The 19,556-nt window shown below is 33.5% G+C and overlaps 2 protein-coding genes and 1 non-coding gene across 6 annotated transcripts; 1 reads left to right on the forward strand and 2 right to left on the reverse strand.

Moving 5' to 3' along the window:
- Nucleotides 1-4,739: 4,739 nt before the first annotated feature.
- On the forward strand, nt 4,740-4,811 carry TRNAT-UGU (transfer RNA threonine (anticodon UGU)). The gene has a single exon. It is a non-coding gene; the product is annotated as a tRNA-Thr (tRNA).
- Nucleotides 4,812-6,834: 2,023 nt separating this feature from the next.
- Nucleotides 6,835-8,388, reverse strand: LOC141677243 (transcription factor TCP7-like). The gene has a single exon (XM_074483069.1). The coding sequence runs from the start codon at nt 8,215-8,217 to the stop codon at nt 7,498-7,500; it is 720 nt and encodes a 239-aa protein (XP_074339170.1). The 5' UTR covers nt 8,218-8,388; the 3' UTR covers nt 6,835-7,497.
- A 3,194-nt stretch (nt 8,389-11,582) lies between these two features.
- LOC141676816 (uncharacterized) lies at nt 11,583-17,961 on the reverse strand. 4 transcript variants are annotated; one of them, XM_074482534.1, is made up of 3 exons: nt 17,849-17,937; nt 13,905-14,070; nt 11,583-11,989 (listed from the first exon to the last, which is right to left on the reverse strand). In XM_074482534.1, exons 1-3 carry the CDS (start codon nt 17,928-17,930, stop codon nt 11,737-11,739), a joined length of 501 nt encoding a protein of 166 aa, XP_074338635.1. In that variant the 5' UTR covers nt 17,931-17,937; the 3' UTR covers nt 11,583-11,736. The 4 variants fall into 4 exon arrangements, with proteins under 4 accessions (XP_074338635.1, XP_074338638.1, XP_074338636.1 ...); XM_074482537.1 differs by lacking the exon at nt 17,849-17,937 and adding an exon at nt 16,002-16,065; XM_074482535.1 differs by lacking the exon at nt 17,849-17,937 and adding an exon at nt 15,981-16,065.
- Nucleotides 17,962-19,556: the final 1,595 nt, after the last annotated feature.

Here is a 19,556-nt window from a genome sequence, read left to right on the forward strand (position 1 = left end):
TTTTAGCAAATCTGTTGCATCCGATTCAGAATCGTATCAAATACGATTCTTATAATAAGAACAAACACAAAATATGTATATATCAGTATATATACAGATTATATAATCATCATATGATTATACAACTCTTATGAATATCATATATTCAAAACATATACATACATACGCATATATAAACATAACAACATGTAAAACATACAAAATCGCATACATAACAATAACAGTCATGAAATATTGTATACATGTTATCATCATAAAACTAGTAAACACATAAACGAATTAAACACTTTTCGCAAGTAGCTATGATGTCATTGAATGGTTTCGAGCACATAAACGCAACGGAAATAGTAATTAAAAATGTGAAAAATCAGAATTTTTGAAACCCACCGCAGGATTCATGCGAAAATAAGATATTTAATTCATAGATCAGATTATTTACCTTAAGAAACTTTACAAATTGGTTGAATAATGAAGATCCAAAGATTGTTCAATCACCACGCATCCCGCTCTCGCGATCTACGCTCTATCGGTATCCACACGAATGCTTGAACTCAAGGATTGGATGTGTACTAGCACAAACTTGTTTTTTTTGCTCTCTCCATCTACTTTCTTGGTGGCTAGGGTTTTAGTAAAAGTTTTGCCCCCAAAATCAGTCACACAAGAGATATTATATGGAGAGAAAAAGAATTATAACTCTTAACTAATTAGTAGTTATTATTAATTCGAAATTCCAATTTGTATAATAATTAAGTCACACTTAATTATTTAACAACTGAATTTCATAATTGATATTAGTAAATTCGAATAATATTATTTATCTAATTAATTAAGTCATACTTAATTAATATTATAAATTATTCGAACTACTTTAATTTAATTTAAATCCAATTTAAATTAAATAATCCTTCAAGCATTTTTTGTGTGTGACCCTATAGGTTATTATTACGTTGGCAACGAATTTTAAATCTAATATAAAATCGTAAAAAATGAGCGGCATCTAGTAATACATCCTTGTCTCTCGAATAAAGAGTCCCTGCCAGATTACAAGACAAGTGATCCCAAGTTTTTGGGTGCAAAGTGCAGGATACTCTAAAGTCTCCCAACGAGGACACCCGTTGACTACAGAGACAGAGCTCCCAAAGCACACACCAAAGTTTACTCCACATCCCCAATAAGGACACTCATTGACTGCAATAGGAGACCTTCCATCTAGGCATACCCTTGGAGGTTTCTGACCACGGACCCCGCCTTTCTGTGGTTGCATTACAGAAAAATAGTTCTTCAATAAAATACCTGTAAAAAATAGGTTAGTGATAATAATCCCCTCTTTCCTTGAATCATCCAAAGAATCCGTCCAAGTAACCATGTTGAAGTCCCATCCAAGCCATTTTTCCTACTTAGTACGCGCCCTAACACCTTCCACATGTGAGGGGCGGGCTCAGAGAATTATTCAAATTCCCTTCTTCATATAACAATAGGGCGCCTCCTGCATTCATGAGGGTGCGCCTTGATTCTTTAAACTTTCTTTTCTTTCCATTAATTTGAGGATTCTTTTTCCTTACGAAGGCATTATCTGGGCACACGCCCGCAGGTCTTGGGGTCTTCCCTGCTCATACCATCGTGAGGGCGTGCCTACCATCTTCACAAGAGAAAGTATTTACCTTATCTTATCCTTAATTTTAGGCATAAATATCCCAATTTTGCCTGATTGACCCGAATATTTATTGTACCAAATTTTAGATATAACATAATTTTTTTCCGGGATTTGATAATTTTTCTAAACTATCTTAAACAAATGATGTTGCGTGGTGTGTTTAAGTTCCGAAGCTCCTTTAAGGGGACAAAAACTCAACCTATGCACCAAGTCTTTATTGTCGATTTTGAATGTAAATCTTTGAACTGGTGTATAATCTTTGGTTTGTAGATTCTGTCCTACAAGGACAGGGGCACACGAGAAACACCTTGTAGTGGTCAACTTAATACAACCAAGGCATTATACTTTCGCACCATTCTCCGCAGCTGGCTAAGTCGGGTATTTGCAGGTAGCATCTTCATTATATTCCTCCTAGTCATCCTAGTCATGTATACTTGAATCTGATATAAAATGAATTCATGTACTTTCGTATTTTGGTGTGGTGAACCATTTGATGCATGTACCAAAATATCATTAAGGCAGCAATAGACAGACGGGACAACATATCAATAGTGAAGATCAACAGTGAATATATTAAATAGTAGCATTACTGGTACAAAGAGAAAGAGGAGAAGAATAAATTGCAGAAGTATGAAGCAGAGAGACTAGTCCAAAATTAAAACAAGAGAGAAAATGACTACACGAATGTAATTGCTCCCCTGCCTTAAAATTCATATGTTAATCAGCGGGTTCTTCGCTCGAGGTCGGACATAATCTCATAAGTCTCTGCTGCATGTGTAATTTGTGAATTTATTTCACCCATGCACACTCACTCACCTAAATTTATTATACGGAATTTTAGCTGTTCAAGGCGGTAATTTCTATTCATTTCAACACAAGCAGACCCCTTGAGGCCAACCTACCTAACATCGTCTGTGTACCTCTTTTTGTCATCCTCCGATATGATATTCGACTTTCATATTTTTCAATATTCTGGCTTTCTAATTAATTATACACCCACAAATTATGGGTCGAATTCTTGACCTCCTGCAAGGGGGATAAGAGCTCAACCACGACATCAACCTTTTGTTGGTTAACTTCAACTTTTGATTGGTGAAATATTCGCAAGCATTCTCGTTGATAACGAAGCGGTGTTCAAATATTAGACTATTTTATTTGCCCGTGTTGTAAAGCTTCGAATGAGACTTCATATCCGAAACGCAGGAACGATTGTTTCTTAATCATAATTATTCATCAATTTACAAAATTAGCAAATGTAAACACTTATTATTCAAAAGAATCTAGGAAAAACATGGGGTTGCAGAATATGATATTGATTGACTGAAGATGATAGTAAAGCATGCAAGCTCCTTTTTAATCCTCAACAAAGCTGCATTTGCTGCTGTGTGCTGTGACTAACAAGTACTTCTGCACAAAAATACACTTTATTCACCAAAATGTACATTTCTTCATCTTGTACAAATCTCTCCATTTGACCTTTTCCCACTTTCACTTTTATCAATAGTTTAATACCATCCTCTACATCTTTATTAAATTATCACTATTACAAAAAAAACTGCAGAACTACTCTATTTAACACCTTTCATTCCTTTCATTCTCTTTCACACTCAGTGTACAAGTATATAATTTTTATCTTTCTTGTAAGATGGAGGTTGTAATTGGAGTGTATTGTGAGCCATATGTTCTGATAAGGTATGGTAAAAAGAAGCTAAGGAGCCTGTTTTGGAGAGCTAGAGGTCATGTTCAGAGGCAAATGATGTGGAAGAAGAAGGAGAAGCAAAGATTCAGCTTCCATTATGATTATTTCAGTTACTCTCTCAACTTTGACAATGGTGATTTTGGTTTTCTCTGCTAGTACTTGTTTAGTGCCCTACTCATTGTATCTTGCAGTCCAAATGAAATGTAGTGAAGATTATGATAAATATGTAAACTTTTCCTTGGTTCTACTGTTTATGTGTGATATTATTATTATTATTATGAGTCTTGCCTAGTTCCTAAACATGCATATAGCTTGCAATTGTTATATAAGCATTTAGGATTACTTGTGTAACTCTCCTTTAAAAATAAAATTAAAAAAGGGAGGGGGGGGGATGGAAATACTAGACATAACATTGTTTAGGGTGAAAGAAGCAAAGAAGTAAAATTCAGACTAAGTAGAGGACATGGAATGTAAAATCAGAAATCTCGAAACAAGCTCATATGACTGCATGTTATATTCTCAACTCCTATACTGTAAATTTACAAGAAATGGCATTGCCTGGAATCTCCTACTGCAGTTGAACATTCGAGCTCAATCCTAGCATGATTTACAGTTTTTCATTCAGTTTAGCTAGTGATAGCATTAATCTATCTTTATTTGATTTACATTTCTTCATAGCAGCCACCTGCATTTAATTTCACAATTTGTCATGATAACAAACCATTAATCTAGTGGAGAAAGTATCCATATGGCTTGTGCAAGATCATAAATTCTGCTTTACAATAAGAGAAATAATAGATTGATTCTCGGAATTTTGACACACTTGTATATAAACATATCGAATGCTCTAAGATACCGGACTGTAAATCCAACACTATGTATAATAGAGCAAAGAGAGTATTTTCAAGCTAAGATCATTATTCTCAGATATAGTGCAGAGGTGAAATATGCAAGTCATCTTCATTTGTTATGGAGGTGAAACTCTGCCACTGAAAGGAATGGGCTGTGAGACCTTATACCAGCTGTGAATTCGACATGCAAATTTCAAATTTATGACCAAACAACATCCACCCTCACAATAAGCTTATCATAAGCTTTCCACGCTTGACACAAACTAGTTGTCCCTATGAACTGTAACAGGGTCAGTCATGCTAGACCTTCAACTGAATTGGTAACTGACTTTCGAAACGATAAAAATGTAAGATTTGTAAAAATATTCATGCATGCTTCCCCATTCTTAAGCAATAGCAAGTAATTATTTAGGAAAAAAGAACTGATCCAAGTCAGTGTAATGAAATCATGTAAAGGAATGCTGGAGAACTGATCAGTGGTAGAAAAACTAATATGGATAATTTTAAATTTTTGTTTTGAAAATTTGTAGCAGTTGCCCTTATAGCTCAGTGGTAGAGCGCCAGTCTTGTAAACTGGAGGTCCGTAGTTCGATCCTGCGTGAGGGCACTTTTCTTTGTTGTTAATTATATTTTTCTTTTTAGTTTATTTTAATAAATTTTTAGGAAAGGAGAAAAAAAAAATTGTAGTCCTATTCTGTTTGATATAATAATAAACCCCATTTTTCATCTGGTTTCGAAATATAATATATTTTTGTTATGTTGAATTAATTTAATCGTGTAAAAGGTTATCTTATCGTATCTTGTTTAAGATTATTGTTAGGGTAAAACATGAAACAGCTCCGTCTAAAAACTGTATGTTTCGGTCTCACCGGTCTCATTTAACACCATGCTTCCTCCAAAGATTCAAAATTAAACCCACGGGAACAACCAGTAAAAAAAGGGTATTGGGGAAAAAAATTGTCATCTATGAGCCAAACTATGTTTCAAATTATAATATCTTTTGAAACTGACACGTGCACACCCTAATTTATAAATACACACCCAATTATAACATAAAAGTAGATTTAAGTTAAATACAAACGAATTTTATAAGGGTAGGATATGTTGTTCTTAATATTAATAAAGGGTGTGCACATGTAGCTCTCTCTCTTTTTTATTATGTTTGACAATACAGGGCGGAATGTGTAAATCGAATTTTGTACCTCTTCTAATACCCCTAACTAATTTTGTCATTGTTTCGGCATTGGTTGATTTCTTGATTTTTGTTGAAGATATTATAATTCGTAACATTGTTTTGCATGACAAATGATTAACTACTGCAATTTCTGTTCGTACATTTGAATTGGCTTATTCGAGAAATAGGAAACTATCTCCTGGAAACGGAAAAAAATAACACCTTCCCCAAAAATCAACTAATCCGAACACTACACCTACATAAGAAAGTGGTTCAAGGACACTGGTACATTATTTATGTATTATTTTAAGCAATTTTTTATAAGACCTAAAAAAAATTAATTTAATTATGCTATATATTAGTATGGAAAATATGAGATATCTGCTGACTTCTGAAAAAATCTACCCCGAAGAATGAATGTAGAATTGAGGAAGAGGTGAGGAACATAGATCATAAATCTGCAAGTGGCCAAATTCTTAACAACCACAACAACTCATGTTATACTTTTGGGAAACCTGGTGGGTCAGTCGCTTTAATAATTTTATGCCTTTAATTTCCACACTACAGTTGTATATTCCCAGCTGATAAGATAACTAATTTCTCCTGTTGTGAGCAACCAGATTATACTTGCCTAATAGTTCACATGTTTCTTCAACTACTACAAAACCAAATCCTTCTTCTCATTGCCAGCATTGTTAACATGGAAAATGCAAAGCTAAGTAGACCCATGATCATGTACTTGTGTATTTGCAATGATATGGAATTGTAAATGATTGGCAAATCCAGCCAAACTCACCCAATATGCCCTACTCCGAAGGAGAGTAAGTACACATATTTTTCCGCACAAAAAAAAAACCTTTTGAATTAAGGCGTGGAGAGTGTAAAAGATGGATCCAAGAACTTTCGGGAAAGTACATTTTTTGACAATGATGAAAAACGTACCAAGGTGTGAAGACCTCATGAAACCAAGACGCCTGAAGTGTAAGCAATGGATCCAAAAACTTAGGAAAGGTAACTACTATTGACAAGGATGAAAAATGTACCAGGAGTGAAGGGCTCCTTTGGTTACATCCTGTAACTTGCTACCAATGTAGCCTTACAAAAGATACAAAGGAAGGCTGCAACGGATAAAAATGTTGAAATAAGTAGGAAGTGAAATTCTTGCAAGATAATCTTGAAATCTACAAGCTTACTAACCAAATACAGGGTTTATAGAATACGAATAGCAATTTATCATCATCACTTCACAAGCATTTAACTAAATGTATGTTTGAAGTAATGCAAATAAAAATCAAGCTCATTTGTATCGAAATTAATAGTACTGAAGCATTAAATTAGGGATTAGCAAAAGGGCGATGAGAAATGAAGGAAACAAATGGGCGTTTTTATTCACACCATAGGCACCTCCCAAAAACAATCCACAAGCACAAGAGACTACATTATTGCACACGGATAATTCTAAGAAATGGGTAGAATTAACTTCAAAAGAGAACTTATACATCAGAACCATTGCTTTTCCATAATAACAATGGTGCATCAGAGGTCAATTTAATCGACATACAAAGTAAATATGGAGGAAAAGAGCAAGAAACAACCTGCCAATGCTAGAATCCATGCCATTGCACCCAATAAGACTGCAGCAAAATTATATAGAACAAAACATAACACAGGCCAAATCTCCCTAAATAAGCAACACCGAGTTACCATGGCCGCAGCAGTCCTCATTAACCAACATATAAAGCTACCATGACAGCAACATTCTTCAATAACCATATAATCATCTTCCAGGAAATGTTCCAAACATTCCAAAAAACCGAATTCCACCGGAAACCTCCATCGCTTCCGTATACATATATGGTAAACAGAACTTCTAATGTCCATTTCCCACAAAAACATTAGACTTAGCTACGATCCTATATTATCACAAACAACCATAATTTTACCTCAATCTCGATGCTTAGGCTAAAACTACAGCGAGAAATTCAACAAATTGTGCACAGTCTCATTACCTCCATTTTAGAAAACACTCACTAAAACCTAAAACCCTAAATTACTTATCTCACACAACTTCATAAATAACAAATTCATATACATAAACATCAATCAAATTATCGAAAATTCACCGAGAATCATCATCCCTCCTGCCACCGGATAACGAAGCAAGCAAATTCAAATGCCCTTGAGAAATCGGAAGATAATTCCCAACCCTAGCAGCCGAAGCTTCTCCAACCGCCTGTTGTTGCATAAACCTCGACGCCATCGCATTAGCCGAACCCATACTCATACTCACTTGCGAAGGCACAACCATCTCATGAGGCGGTGCAGCAAAGCTCCACACCTGCCCAAAATCGGGTCGGGTCGGTAACGCCCAAAACCCGCCTCCACCGGGTCGGGTCGGGTCATGCCCGATATTTTCGCTCTTCTCGCCGTTCTCATCGTCTTCTTCACGCGCACGTTTACCGAGGAGAAACGCCGTCGGATACGCCGCCGGTTTCTGGTCAAGCGCCGCCGATAACGACGGCGTAGTATTGGAGTTCCGTACGGAGACGGAGAGAGTGGAGAAGCTCGCCGGAGTTGTGCCGGTGCCGGTGGCGGCGATAATCGACGGCTCAGCTTGCCGGAGAAGCCACTCAATAGTCTGGCCGTCGGACTTGTGACCTAGCTCGCGCGTGAGCTGAAACACACGCGCCGCGCAGATGATCGGCATGCGAATGCGCCGGCCACGGCCGTCGACCTTGCTGTGGCGGTCCTTCGCCGGCGGTTTCTTCACCGGCGCAACGACGACGGCTCGCTGTTGTGTGTCGATAATTGCGCCTGTGAATCCATCGGAGTTTGACATGGTGAGTTAGTTTTAGAGAGAGAGGGTGGGGGTTTCACAGAGAGAGGTGGGAGAGAAATGAGAGAGAGAGAGAGGAGAGATGTAATGATTGAGGAGAGTGGTGGAGACAGGAGAGGGAGAGCACATGGTTAAGTGGGGTACATTTTATGACACTCACTCACTCACTTTGGAGTTACAGTTGTTGAACACAGCTCATGAGGATGTGAAGGTTAAGTTTTATGTACTGTTTGGGTATGGTTTTGACTAGTTCAAGGGTGATGTTTGCATGAGTTGGTGTAAAAGGTGTTTATCATCTCCCGTTTTTTCAAACTCATCAAACTTACCGTGCTCTGTTCCTGTATTTTAAAAATCGGTCTATTCGCACAAGCACTTTTCATGGTGTTCGGAAATTAGTAGTTAATTGATTCGAAATCGGAAATAGATTGATTCAAATTTAAGCGAGTAACAGGTAAAGTTTACGGAAATTAAAAATAGGTACTCGGAACAAAATTAATTGATTCCTTGAATTTTCAAAACATAATTAAGTAATCCGATTTTCAAGTTTTACAAGCTTGAGTACAATTATAAAATTATCGATTCTGCTCCGTTGGATTATAATAATCTATTCATGATAAAAGTTTACGTATTTACGCGGAAAATGATGTCAAATTAAGCACTTTTCAGATTTGTTTTGAAATATTTGCACTTCTCGTTTGTGATTATTTTTTCGATCAAAAATCGAATAATAATAGAATAGTGTTACAGATATCAAAATAACTTATAAAAGACTCATGACATTTGATTAAAAAAAAGACTCTTGACATTTTTAAATTAGTGGAATTTATATTAACACACGTGAGATCATTTACGTTTGTAAAAGTATAAGTATGGTTTCCAAAACTGTTATCAAATAATTACGTATAAGTATGATATATATTTAATAATTATTTTAATAATAAAATCTGACCTCACATACATACATATATGTATATAAATACATATGTGAGTATATAAATTAAATCATGTCAAATATTATGCCACATTATCCGAAAAATATTTTGAAAATAGATCCGGAATATCTACACTACTATTTATAGAAAAGAACCGATCCAAAATCGACACTTCATGTTATAGAAAACTTTTGAAATTTTTTTATGTATCTAGAAATAATAATAATAATAATAATAAATAATAATAATAATAATAATAATAATAATAATAATAATAATAATAAGCAGCCTAGAGAAAAGGCCATACGGAGTATTATTAAACGTGTTACACGCCCAATGGAACAAATGTGGTCTAGAATTGATTCACTACCCAAACCAACACAAAAATTACAAGTTTACAACCTTCATAGCAAGTCAAGTAATACATCCAAACAGATAAGAGTAGCGCGTAAAAATAATGGCTTTCTACTTTGGGGACTATTAAATGCTCATGTCAGAAAATTGGACCCAATTCAATCCGTACTACACTACAACAGCAGTAGAAAGTGAAACTGGGATGTACCTACTCTTGGCTTACTCAAATACTTACTGCAACTCCAGCTGGGCTCCCTGCTTGTCTGGCCCACTAATTTTCTTGCTTTACTCACTCTCTCACTTTATGTAATGTAGTAAGTCCCACTTTTTTACAGTCTCTGTGAGTTTTTCTTACCTAAAGGGGTGGCAAAAAGGTTGTGATTGAATAATTAATATATAACTGTTTAAATTTATTTATTACTACTTGAGTTGAAATAATATAAAATGTACCATATAGAGAAAAGTCAAAAAAGTGGAGCCAGAGGAGACTAATATTTCAACTTGCAAGAGCTAACGATAGAGACGTCATTTGCAAAAATAATTGTATACCTCAAGTGCCAACTTGGTTTCTGCTGCAGCAAACCATTACATAGTACATTATATTTGTCTTCTAAAACTCGATTAACTCAGATGATTGATTACTCAAAAATCGGATCCGAGATCAATCAATTCGTATCTAAACAACTATTGGGATTCTGAAAATAAGTATTCACGTAATCGATCAATTACTCATATTTTGAAGATGCAACGGAGGAGTAGAAACGACTTTTGAGTTTTATAATATTGCATGATACATTTAATCGACAATCCTTCCTCCCATCCCTATTTATTTCTTGCATGCTAAATTCAAAATTCTACTTGTACTAAGAATTACGAAAATTACGTAATATAACTATATAAGTGTTCTGATGAATTTTATTTATTTATTTATGTCCATTGAAAAGGTTCTAGATGAACGGAAGGAATATGCGAGCTTCAATCTTTCAAAAGTACCAGCAACTTAAAAACAAGAAAAAATAAAAAGATATGCTTAGCAATACACTCCTACAATGACAATATTCAATCGAGACCTGATTGCTATGTTATGCTTAATGACACACATACTAATTAGTTTACTAATTATAACTTGACCCCTTAACCCTTATGCTTAACAACATCTTTAATCATTAGGAAACAGCAAATGTTTCCCTATAACGCGGTGTATACCTATATAAAAATCTTATCTTTAAAGACACGAGGATGTGTTAATTATTCTAATTACATGATTTATGGCGGCTCTAAACATCTTATTCATAGATTAAAGGGCATAATTATATCACATCCTTTCATCTTTTCCTCTAACCACTACTAGAATTCACTAATGGAAACAAGAAGTTGAATTATTTGACAAAGAAAATCTTGAGCACCTCATCATATCTTTTAATCTTTTGCAGTTTAGTGATGAGACTGTCACCTATAGCTTTCTATATTAAAGTACTAATCCTTACTTCACTTATATATACCCCAAATAGTGAAACAGAATTATTGGGGCTCACTAATGGCCCCAAATGGATTTCTTTGGTCACACATTCCTCCATTGCTGGGGGGGGGGGGTGTTTGTTTATGGACCTTTCAAGTTTATACTTTTCTGGGTCCATTATCCAAAACACACTTTTTATAAGCATGCTCCTATTCTTAATATATACTGCAAGTGTGAGAGATGAGTACCGAACACGCCGTCAGAGTAAAACCGGGGACGGGGACACTATTTACCAAGAACACACAAAATAAACAGAATCGTCGACATCGAGAGCCGACTAATAGCTCTAGTATTTAAGTAGCGAGTGACGAGAACAATTTAGCAAAAAGTATCATTTTACACTTGTCGGTAGAGTGAAGGTATAACATGGAATCATGGATGGCTAAATCAACTCTAGTGATAATATCGGTAGTATTCAGTAATTTGGCTCCGCCACTAACGAGGAACCATAACTGTCCCGATAATGGCAGACTAGAATATCCCATAAATAGCTTAAATGAAAGTGGAGAATTCTAAGTGCTTGTGTCAAATTATTGGCACAGTGGGGCATATAAACATTTGTACAAGTAGAAAACAAACGTGCTTGGAATCTGAAAAATTATATCTATAATTAAGAAGTAAGAACATTAAGAATTATGATTCATATTAATATGTTTTGAAAAGCATCAGACAAGATTTAAAGATCTAAAATATTGAACATTGTATGTACTCGAGTGTTCAAGACTCACTTGGAAGAACATTAAAGAAATGATACACCTCTTCTTCATCAATCACTCCGACCTCAGTGGAACAAGTTGAGCAACAAACTGGCTTAAATGTCTCTCCAGTAATAGAACCTGCATCAGTCTCTAAACCACCTTTTCCTCTTTTACCTCTTTTCCTCTTGATACCCGGTTGGGAAACTTGGTCATTTTTTATCTTACAGTTGTTAACAAACACTGCTCTGTACTGTGTCACATATTTTTCATGTCTGCGAGATCCAGAGCAACAGTCAGCTTTCTAAAGATACGCAAATCTGAGAAAAAAAAGCAGAACACTTGAAGCAGCAATGTAGCTGGCATTGAAAAGATTCATGAGATTAAGTATAAACCTCTATCAGGCATTAAATTGTAAAAGATATGAAACTTATTAATGTTACCATGATGGCATGCAGATAAGAAAAGCAGGATGCAATATTTTAAAAACCTCCTCCATCTGAGATAGTTCTTTAAATACCAAAAAGTGGTATACTGTATATACTATTTCCTGGGAACTATAGAAAGACATTGCAACTGTTTATACAAAAGATAGAAGCCGGGGAGTACAAAAGATAATTCATTCATAATGACCCCTCAAACCCTACTTCTCTCTCCCCTCACGCACACCTGTTACGCTGCTAAACAGACTAGAGATATAATTTTCTCTTTCAAACGTCTAACTAAATATTTTCATAAAACGTGGAGCTTAAAGCCAGACATAGCAGCTACCAGCTTGATAAAAGGTAAAAAGGATGCCATGAAAACACGACAAAATCATTTCAACCATCCTCCCAATCCCAGGACAGAGAAATAACAATGGGTATTAGATAGTGCTAAACAAAATTGGAAGGACAAAATCCAGCTACAATTAACTCTTATTACAAAATCTGACCCATATCTAACACCCATCTCCACTTAAAAGCAGATATAATAAGCAGAGCTCTTCTTGATCCCCTTCTGTAAACATTTGGGAGACCTGTTCATACTTTGTGCAATTGATTTCTTATTAATAAACAAGTTCAATAACATAGTGGTAAATCCTACTAAGAACCATGTTAAGGCTTCGGGCCATATGCGAGGAGAAAACGTTGGAACCCTAAGAACAAAATATGGAAGAACATATTTATGACTCCTATTGTTTTTCAGGACCAAAGAGAGTCTGTTTTCTAATGATCAGCTGAGTACCAAAATCGACACAGGGAGTCACTGTGTCAATGTAGCACACCTGTGAAGGTGCAGAAAAAATAGATTTCTGAATTTAAATATAAACACATGCACAAAATAGATATAACAATAATAATAATATAAAAAACAGATGCACACCCATATATCATCTATTATGCATTTATTGTCATAATATATCACATCTACATTTATAACAATAATAATACATAAAACAGATGCAGATACCCATGTCACATGTGTAGATGCATTTATTGCATACAATAAATCCCATACATTTATATTTGTTATTCTGAACATTGGCACAAGTAATATAATATTATATGGTATCAAAATATGTCAATGTATTGTAGATGTCCACCAATTAGAAATCCCAGCATTTTAAAAAAGATAGGGAAAAGGTTTAATGTATCATACTATGCAGCTATCATTCTTCTTTTGTTTGTCTACTGTTCATAAATTTACCCAGAAGTTCCAAAATTCTAAATATGGGCAACTGATTGTGCGAGTATTATCTAGAAACTAGATGACAGTTCATCTAAAATGATAAAATGGATAGTCTAGACACAGAATTTCATAATTTTCAACTAAAATACAAAATTTTGGAAAAGGATAGTGAAAGTTAGGTTATGTAAGTATGAAGGAAAATATTTAAATCCAGTAAATTAACTTTCTACCAAGTCCTTGACCCCATGACTACTAAACATCATATGTAATAATAATGATGATCAACTTCCCTTTACTCTTCTAAGCCTAATTATCTCTTACTCCGTATTACGCGTCACAAGATACAGTTATGTAAACTCGGCCTAACTATTATCATCCCAAATTTCCAAATATATTTACATTAAGTACATTTACTTAATACAATAACAAGTTATAGAAAGTTGCAAGGCACCCCATTGACAAATAACATGAAATATTATGTATTACGTTCTAGCTAACATATGGAACTAATACACATACCTTTGACACTCTAAGCAAAGGGTGCTAAAACAGGCTGGACAGCTAAGCACAGCATCAGAGAATTGACCTTTCCTTCTCTTCTGAACCCATAGTTGATCTTTGTCGTCGAGCTCAGGATCATAAAATTCAGGTTTGATAGAATAGTCTATTTCGTCATCAGAAGAAACTGATAGTAGATCAGAAAAGAATCTCGTTAACATTCTAATCTAGTAAAGGTAGATGTAGAAATATAATTCCAGCTCATAAGAGATCAAAATTACTAAACCATATCTTCATGAATGTAAATCCCAAAAGTTCAGACCTATACATATAAGACAAAATAAAAAACATGCGCTTATTGCAATGCCAAAATATGATATGCATTAGTGCACGAATCTTAATATAGTTAGTACTTGGATAATGTTTTATTTATAACACTTCAGAATTATGGCTATAAGTACCAATACTTTTCTATATAGTTTATTACAAAAGATCTATTCAAGAGTTTCTAAATATATGAGTTCTGAATTATTAGAACGTATATAGATATCGAATAGATGAGATTTGAAGGTGAAAGCATGAGAACTTGAAAAAATTAAAATTCATGATACAATAATCTTGATAAATATACGTACAAAGAAAAGAAAGCAGCGGGAATCCTCAAATTTTTAAATTCAAAGTTCAAAATCTCTAAATCATAAGACAACACACAATCACAAACATGTGCTATGGGAAGGTACAAGTAAATGAATTAAGTGCATATGAACATCAAATATATAAGCAAAAGATAAGAAGCGCTACGTATATGCGACTAACCCATTGGTCCACAGGCTGCGCAAAAGACACAAGTATAATGATAGGAATATTTTTCTGCATCTTTCCACTTCCAAACACTAAAACTATTTCACACATTTTTGTAGATATTCATGGCTATGAAATAAATATAAAAAAAATATCAGAAAGGCCTCAGGTGTCCATGGCCTTTCTATTTCTGATAATACAAAATACAGTACTTCGATTGCTTTCTCATCCAAATAAAAAGGACTGAATAGCCAAAAAAATATATGTGTATTCAAACATTTAAATGTTTTATAAGAGCTAGCTATATAATGACCCAAAAAGGAACACGAACTTGATAATATACTCAACCAAATTTCAGTTGAGTCCTAGTTATTAATGTTGACACAGAATCATATAGAGTGTAGTTCAACTTACGATCCCCATCCCCTTAAAAATATTGTAGTCTGCACTACATCTAAGTGTGACAAATAACGTGAGCAACGGCCTAAGGCACTAAGTGCATCAAGTTTGCAACCAAGGATAAGAGATAGTAGATTCTAGATACGGTAAACTCGTCCTTAGCCTGAACATATCATATGCTTAAACACCATTCCTCTCAAACCTAATCATTGATACTTAATTCATCAACCAAAATCCAAAACATTAATCATCATATCAACATATTGATGTTACAAATAATAACAACTTATTAGAATCAAAACTTGATATTAACTTTCCAAGCTGCGATAAACACTTGGTTATATACATTGGCCGTATTTGGAAGTTAGAGGTTTGAAAAAAAAATAGCGAAGTGAACAAATCAAAGGTTTTACCATATAAATCCTCTAATATTGGTGTGTGGTAATTCGCAGATTGAAAAAGCAGTTTAGCCCAAATCCACTAATTCTGAATAAAAAAGCTACTACTGACATGTGTCTACTTATAAGTTATAATACAAGCAGCTAATACAAACATTTAAATTCAATCCGTTAGCCAAAACAGCTTACTCAACCTATAAATCAAAACAACTAATTCAATCCGCTAATGGTTACAACTAACCGCTAATTGCCAAACACGGCCATTGATTCATTATACGATTTTACGTTCCAATACAACGAAACCCCACATCATAAAAAAGTAAACCCTGAACTGGGTTGCTTAATCATAAGTAGCCCACATGATTTTTCATTCATATCTATTAAAATTTAATTTAGTGATTCAATAAAATAAACAAGCCCTTAACATAAATAAACATTAACACCAAGCACAAAAACAAATATTCAAGATATGCATACATATACACACATGTATACATACAAAGGGGAAGATGAAGATTACTAGTTTTCTGTGAATCAGTCGGTGACTCCACGTTTTCTTGTTGGTTTTTCTCAGTGTTCATGTTTAGCTCTCTTTGTTTTTTTAATTTCCCTTTTATTTTTAAATTAACCCTTTTTTTATATTTGTTTTGGCCCAAAAGGGACAAAATAAAAAAACATGTGCTTATAGCAATGCCAAATTATGATATGCTTAGTGCACGAATCTTAATATAGTTAGTACTTGGTAAATGTTTTAGTTATAATACTTCAGAATTATGGCTATAAGTACCAATACTTTTCTATATAGTTTATTACAAAAGATCTATTCAAGAGTTTCTAAATATATGAGTTATAAATTATTAGAATGTATATAGATATCGAATAGATAAGATTTGAAGGTGAAAGCATGAGAACTTGAAAAAATTAAAATTCATGATACAATAATCTTGATAAATATACTACAAAGAAAAGAAAGCAGCGGGAATCCTCAAATTTTTAAATTCAAAGTTCAAAATCTCTAAATCATAAGAAAACACATAATCACAAACATGTGTTGTGGGAAGGTACAAGTAAATGAATTAATTACATATGAACGTCAAATATATAAACAAAAGATAAGAAGCGCTACGTATATGCGACTAAGCCATTGGTCCACAGGCTGCGCAAAAGACATAAGTATAATGATAAGAATATTTTTCTGCATCTTTCCACTTCCAAACACTAAAACTATTTCACACATTTTTGTAAATATTCAGGGCTATGAAATAATTATAAAAAAAAATTCAGAAAGGCCACAGGTATTTGATTGCTCTCTCATCCAAATAAGGACTGAATAGCCAAACAACATATATGTGTATTCAAACATTTAAATGTTTTATAAGAGCTAGCTATATAATGACCCAAAAAGGAACACGAACTTGATAATATTCTCAACCAAATTTCAGTTGAGTCCTAGTTATTAATGTTGACGCAAAATCATATAGAATGTAGTGTAACTTACGATCCCTGCCCCCTAAAAAATATTGCAGTCTGCACTACATCTATGTGTGACAAATAACGTGAGCAAAGGCCTAAGGCACTAAGTGCATCAAGTTTGCAACCGAGGATAAGATATAGTAGATTCTAGATACGGTAAACTCGTCCTTAACCTAAACATATCATATGCTTAAACACCATTCCTCTCAAACCTAATTATTGATACTTAATTCATCAACCAAAATCCAAAACATTAATCAGCATATCAACATATTGTATTGATGTTACAAATAATAACAACTTACTAGAATCAAAACTTAATATTAACTTTCCAAGCTGCGATAATATTGGCCGTATGTGGAAGTTAGAGGTTTGTGAAAAATTTAGCGAAGTGAACAAATCAAAGGTTTTACCATATGAATCCTCTAATATTGGTGTGTGGTAATTCGCAGATTGAAAACGCAGTTTGGCCCCAATCCACTAATTCTGAATAAAAAAGCTACTACAGACATGTGTCTACTTATAATACAAGCAGCTAATACAAACATTTAAATTCAACCCGTTAGCCAAAACAGCTTACTCAACCCGCTAAACAAAACAACTAATTCAATCCGCTACAGCTTACAACTAACCGCTAATTGCCAAACACGGCCATTGATTCATTACACAATTTTATGTTCCAATACAACAAAACCCCACATTAAAAAAAAAAAGTAAACCCTGAACTGGGTTGCTTAATCATAAGTAGCCCACATGATTTTTCATTACTATCCATTAAAATTCAATTTAGTGATTCAATAAAACAAACAAGCCCTTAACATTAATAAACATGAACACCAAAGCACAAAAACAAATATTCAACATATGCATACATATACACACATGTATACATACAAAGGGGAAGATGAAGATTACTAGTTTTCTGTGAATTCGTTGGGGACTCCACGTTTTCTTCTTGGTTTTTCTCAGTGTTCATGTTTAGCTCCCTTTGTTTTTTTTAATTTCCCTTTTATTTTTAAATTAACCCTTTTTATATATTTTTTTTGGCCCAAAAGGGCAAAAAAGTGAAGTTAAACTGGGCCTCAAAACAAATGGATTGGATAATGTGTTTAGAATGGATCGAGAATTTTTGAAGTATGTCCATTAACAGACTATTTCTAGCTTCACATTAAGCGTAATTTTTTTAATTTAGAGATTGTGAATCAATATTAAAAAACGTATTACAATTATAATCAATGTACTGCCAATTTCGTATGGACCGTTAGATCTTTTGCAAATATATATACATATGTATAATTATTAGCAAATTATATCGTATAAAAAATTTTGAATAAACAAATTCCGCTTCTTAAAAATTGAAATTCAATTTATTTTTACTAAAAATTTATATAATATAAAAAAATCCGTGCATCGCACGGGTTCTAAACTAATAAAAAAAACTAACAAGTTTTGTTTAATTGTATTTCATCCATATCTTGAGTTCCATAAATCAGATTTTGATAATTTTATAGATGCGAACCTCACGAAGTAACGTTTAATTCATGGATGGTTTAAATTTTTTGTCCAACAAATATTATCCAGAAATTGAAGAAAAAAAACAATTATGAATTTTATATTATTATTTTATTCAGTTTAGGATGCCTACTTTTTTGGTTTAAATCATTGAAAAGGTACGATATTCTATTCAATTTAGAATACCTACTTATTGTTGGTTATAGAATATTCTTTTGTTTTAGATCCAAGAACTATAATCAATTTATTTAAAGATCTAACAATCATTATTAATTGGATAATACAAGAACCATAACTACCAAAATTTTAGATAAGATTCGCTTATGCATCTATACTATTGTATAATAGACGAAATATTAAAAGTTTGGTTGGTACGGTTCTTTATTAATTTACTTATTATTCTTATCTAAAATTTTCATTAATTTACTTAATTAAATTATAAACCTTTATAAACCAAATATTACGGGCATATCTTATTTAAGTTTACATGGTTCTAATTTATCGATTTCATAAATTAAACCATACCTAACAAAATTGTTCGAACTCAGCATACCTGAATCACGTCCCATAAAAATTATATTAGAATATCATCGTCGTCGTCATCATCATCATCATCCTCATCATCATGATGCATCATCATCACCATTATCTAATTATAATCATCTAGTCATCATTCAAACTAAATATAAGAAACCTATTCAAACGAGAATAAATATAAGTTTAATCAATAGTTCTATACCATGTTATAATAGGCGAAATATTGAAATTTTGGAAGTTTGGTCTTCGTTACCTATTCAGTACCTATTCTTTGGTACACGCTGATTTTATCAAATTATCCTTAATTTATTTAAAAACATTATTAGCCTTACTAATATAATTATAACAGGCAAAGAAATCAAAATCCTTTTCCACTAAAACACGTTATCTTTTCTCTTTCTCGCAAATAAACAACTCCCCTATATATAACCGGCAAAAATTATTTTCAACTAAAATATGTTAACTTTTTTTTTCTCCAAAATAAACAAATCCTCCAAATATCATGGGCAAAAATCTTCTATAACTAAAACACGTTACCATTTCTATTTCTCCC

This window comes from Apium graveolens, chromosome 8, assembly GCF_009905375.1.
Source record: "Apium graveolens cultivar Ventura chromosome 8, ASM990537v1, whole genome shotgun sequence".
Taxonomy (NCBI): Eukaryota; Viridiplantae; Streptophyta; class Magnoliopsida; order Apiales; family Apiaceae; genus Apium; species Apium graveolens.

Coding starts and splice junctions, on each gene's coding strand:
- LOC141677243 (XM_074483069.1), bottom strand. CDS start 8,217: ATGTCAAACTCCGATGGATTCACAGGCGCAATTATCGACACACAACAG.
- LOC141676816 (XM_074482534.1), bottom strand. CDS start 17,930: ATGAACACTGAGAAAAACCAAGAAGAAAACGTGGAGTCCCCAACGAAT. Junction 14,071..17,848: donor TAATCTTCATCTTCCCCTTT/GTATGTATACAT, acceptor ATCTACTATCAG/TTTCTTCTGATGACGAAATA. Junction 11,990..13,904: donor CTTTGCTTAGAGTGTCAAAG/GTATGTGTATTA, acceptor TGGATCTCGCAG/ACATGAAAAATATGTGACAC.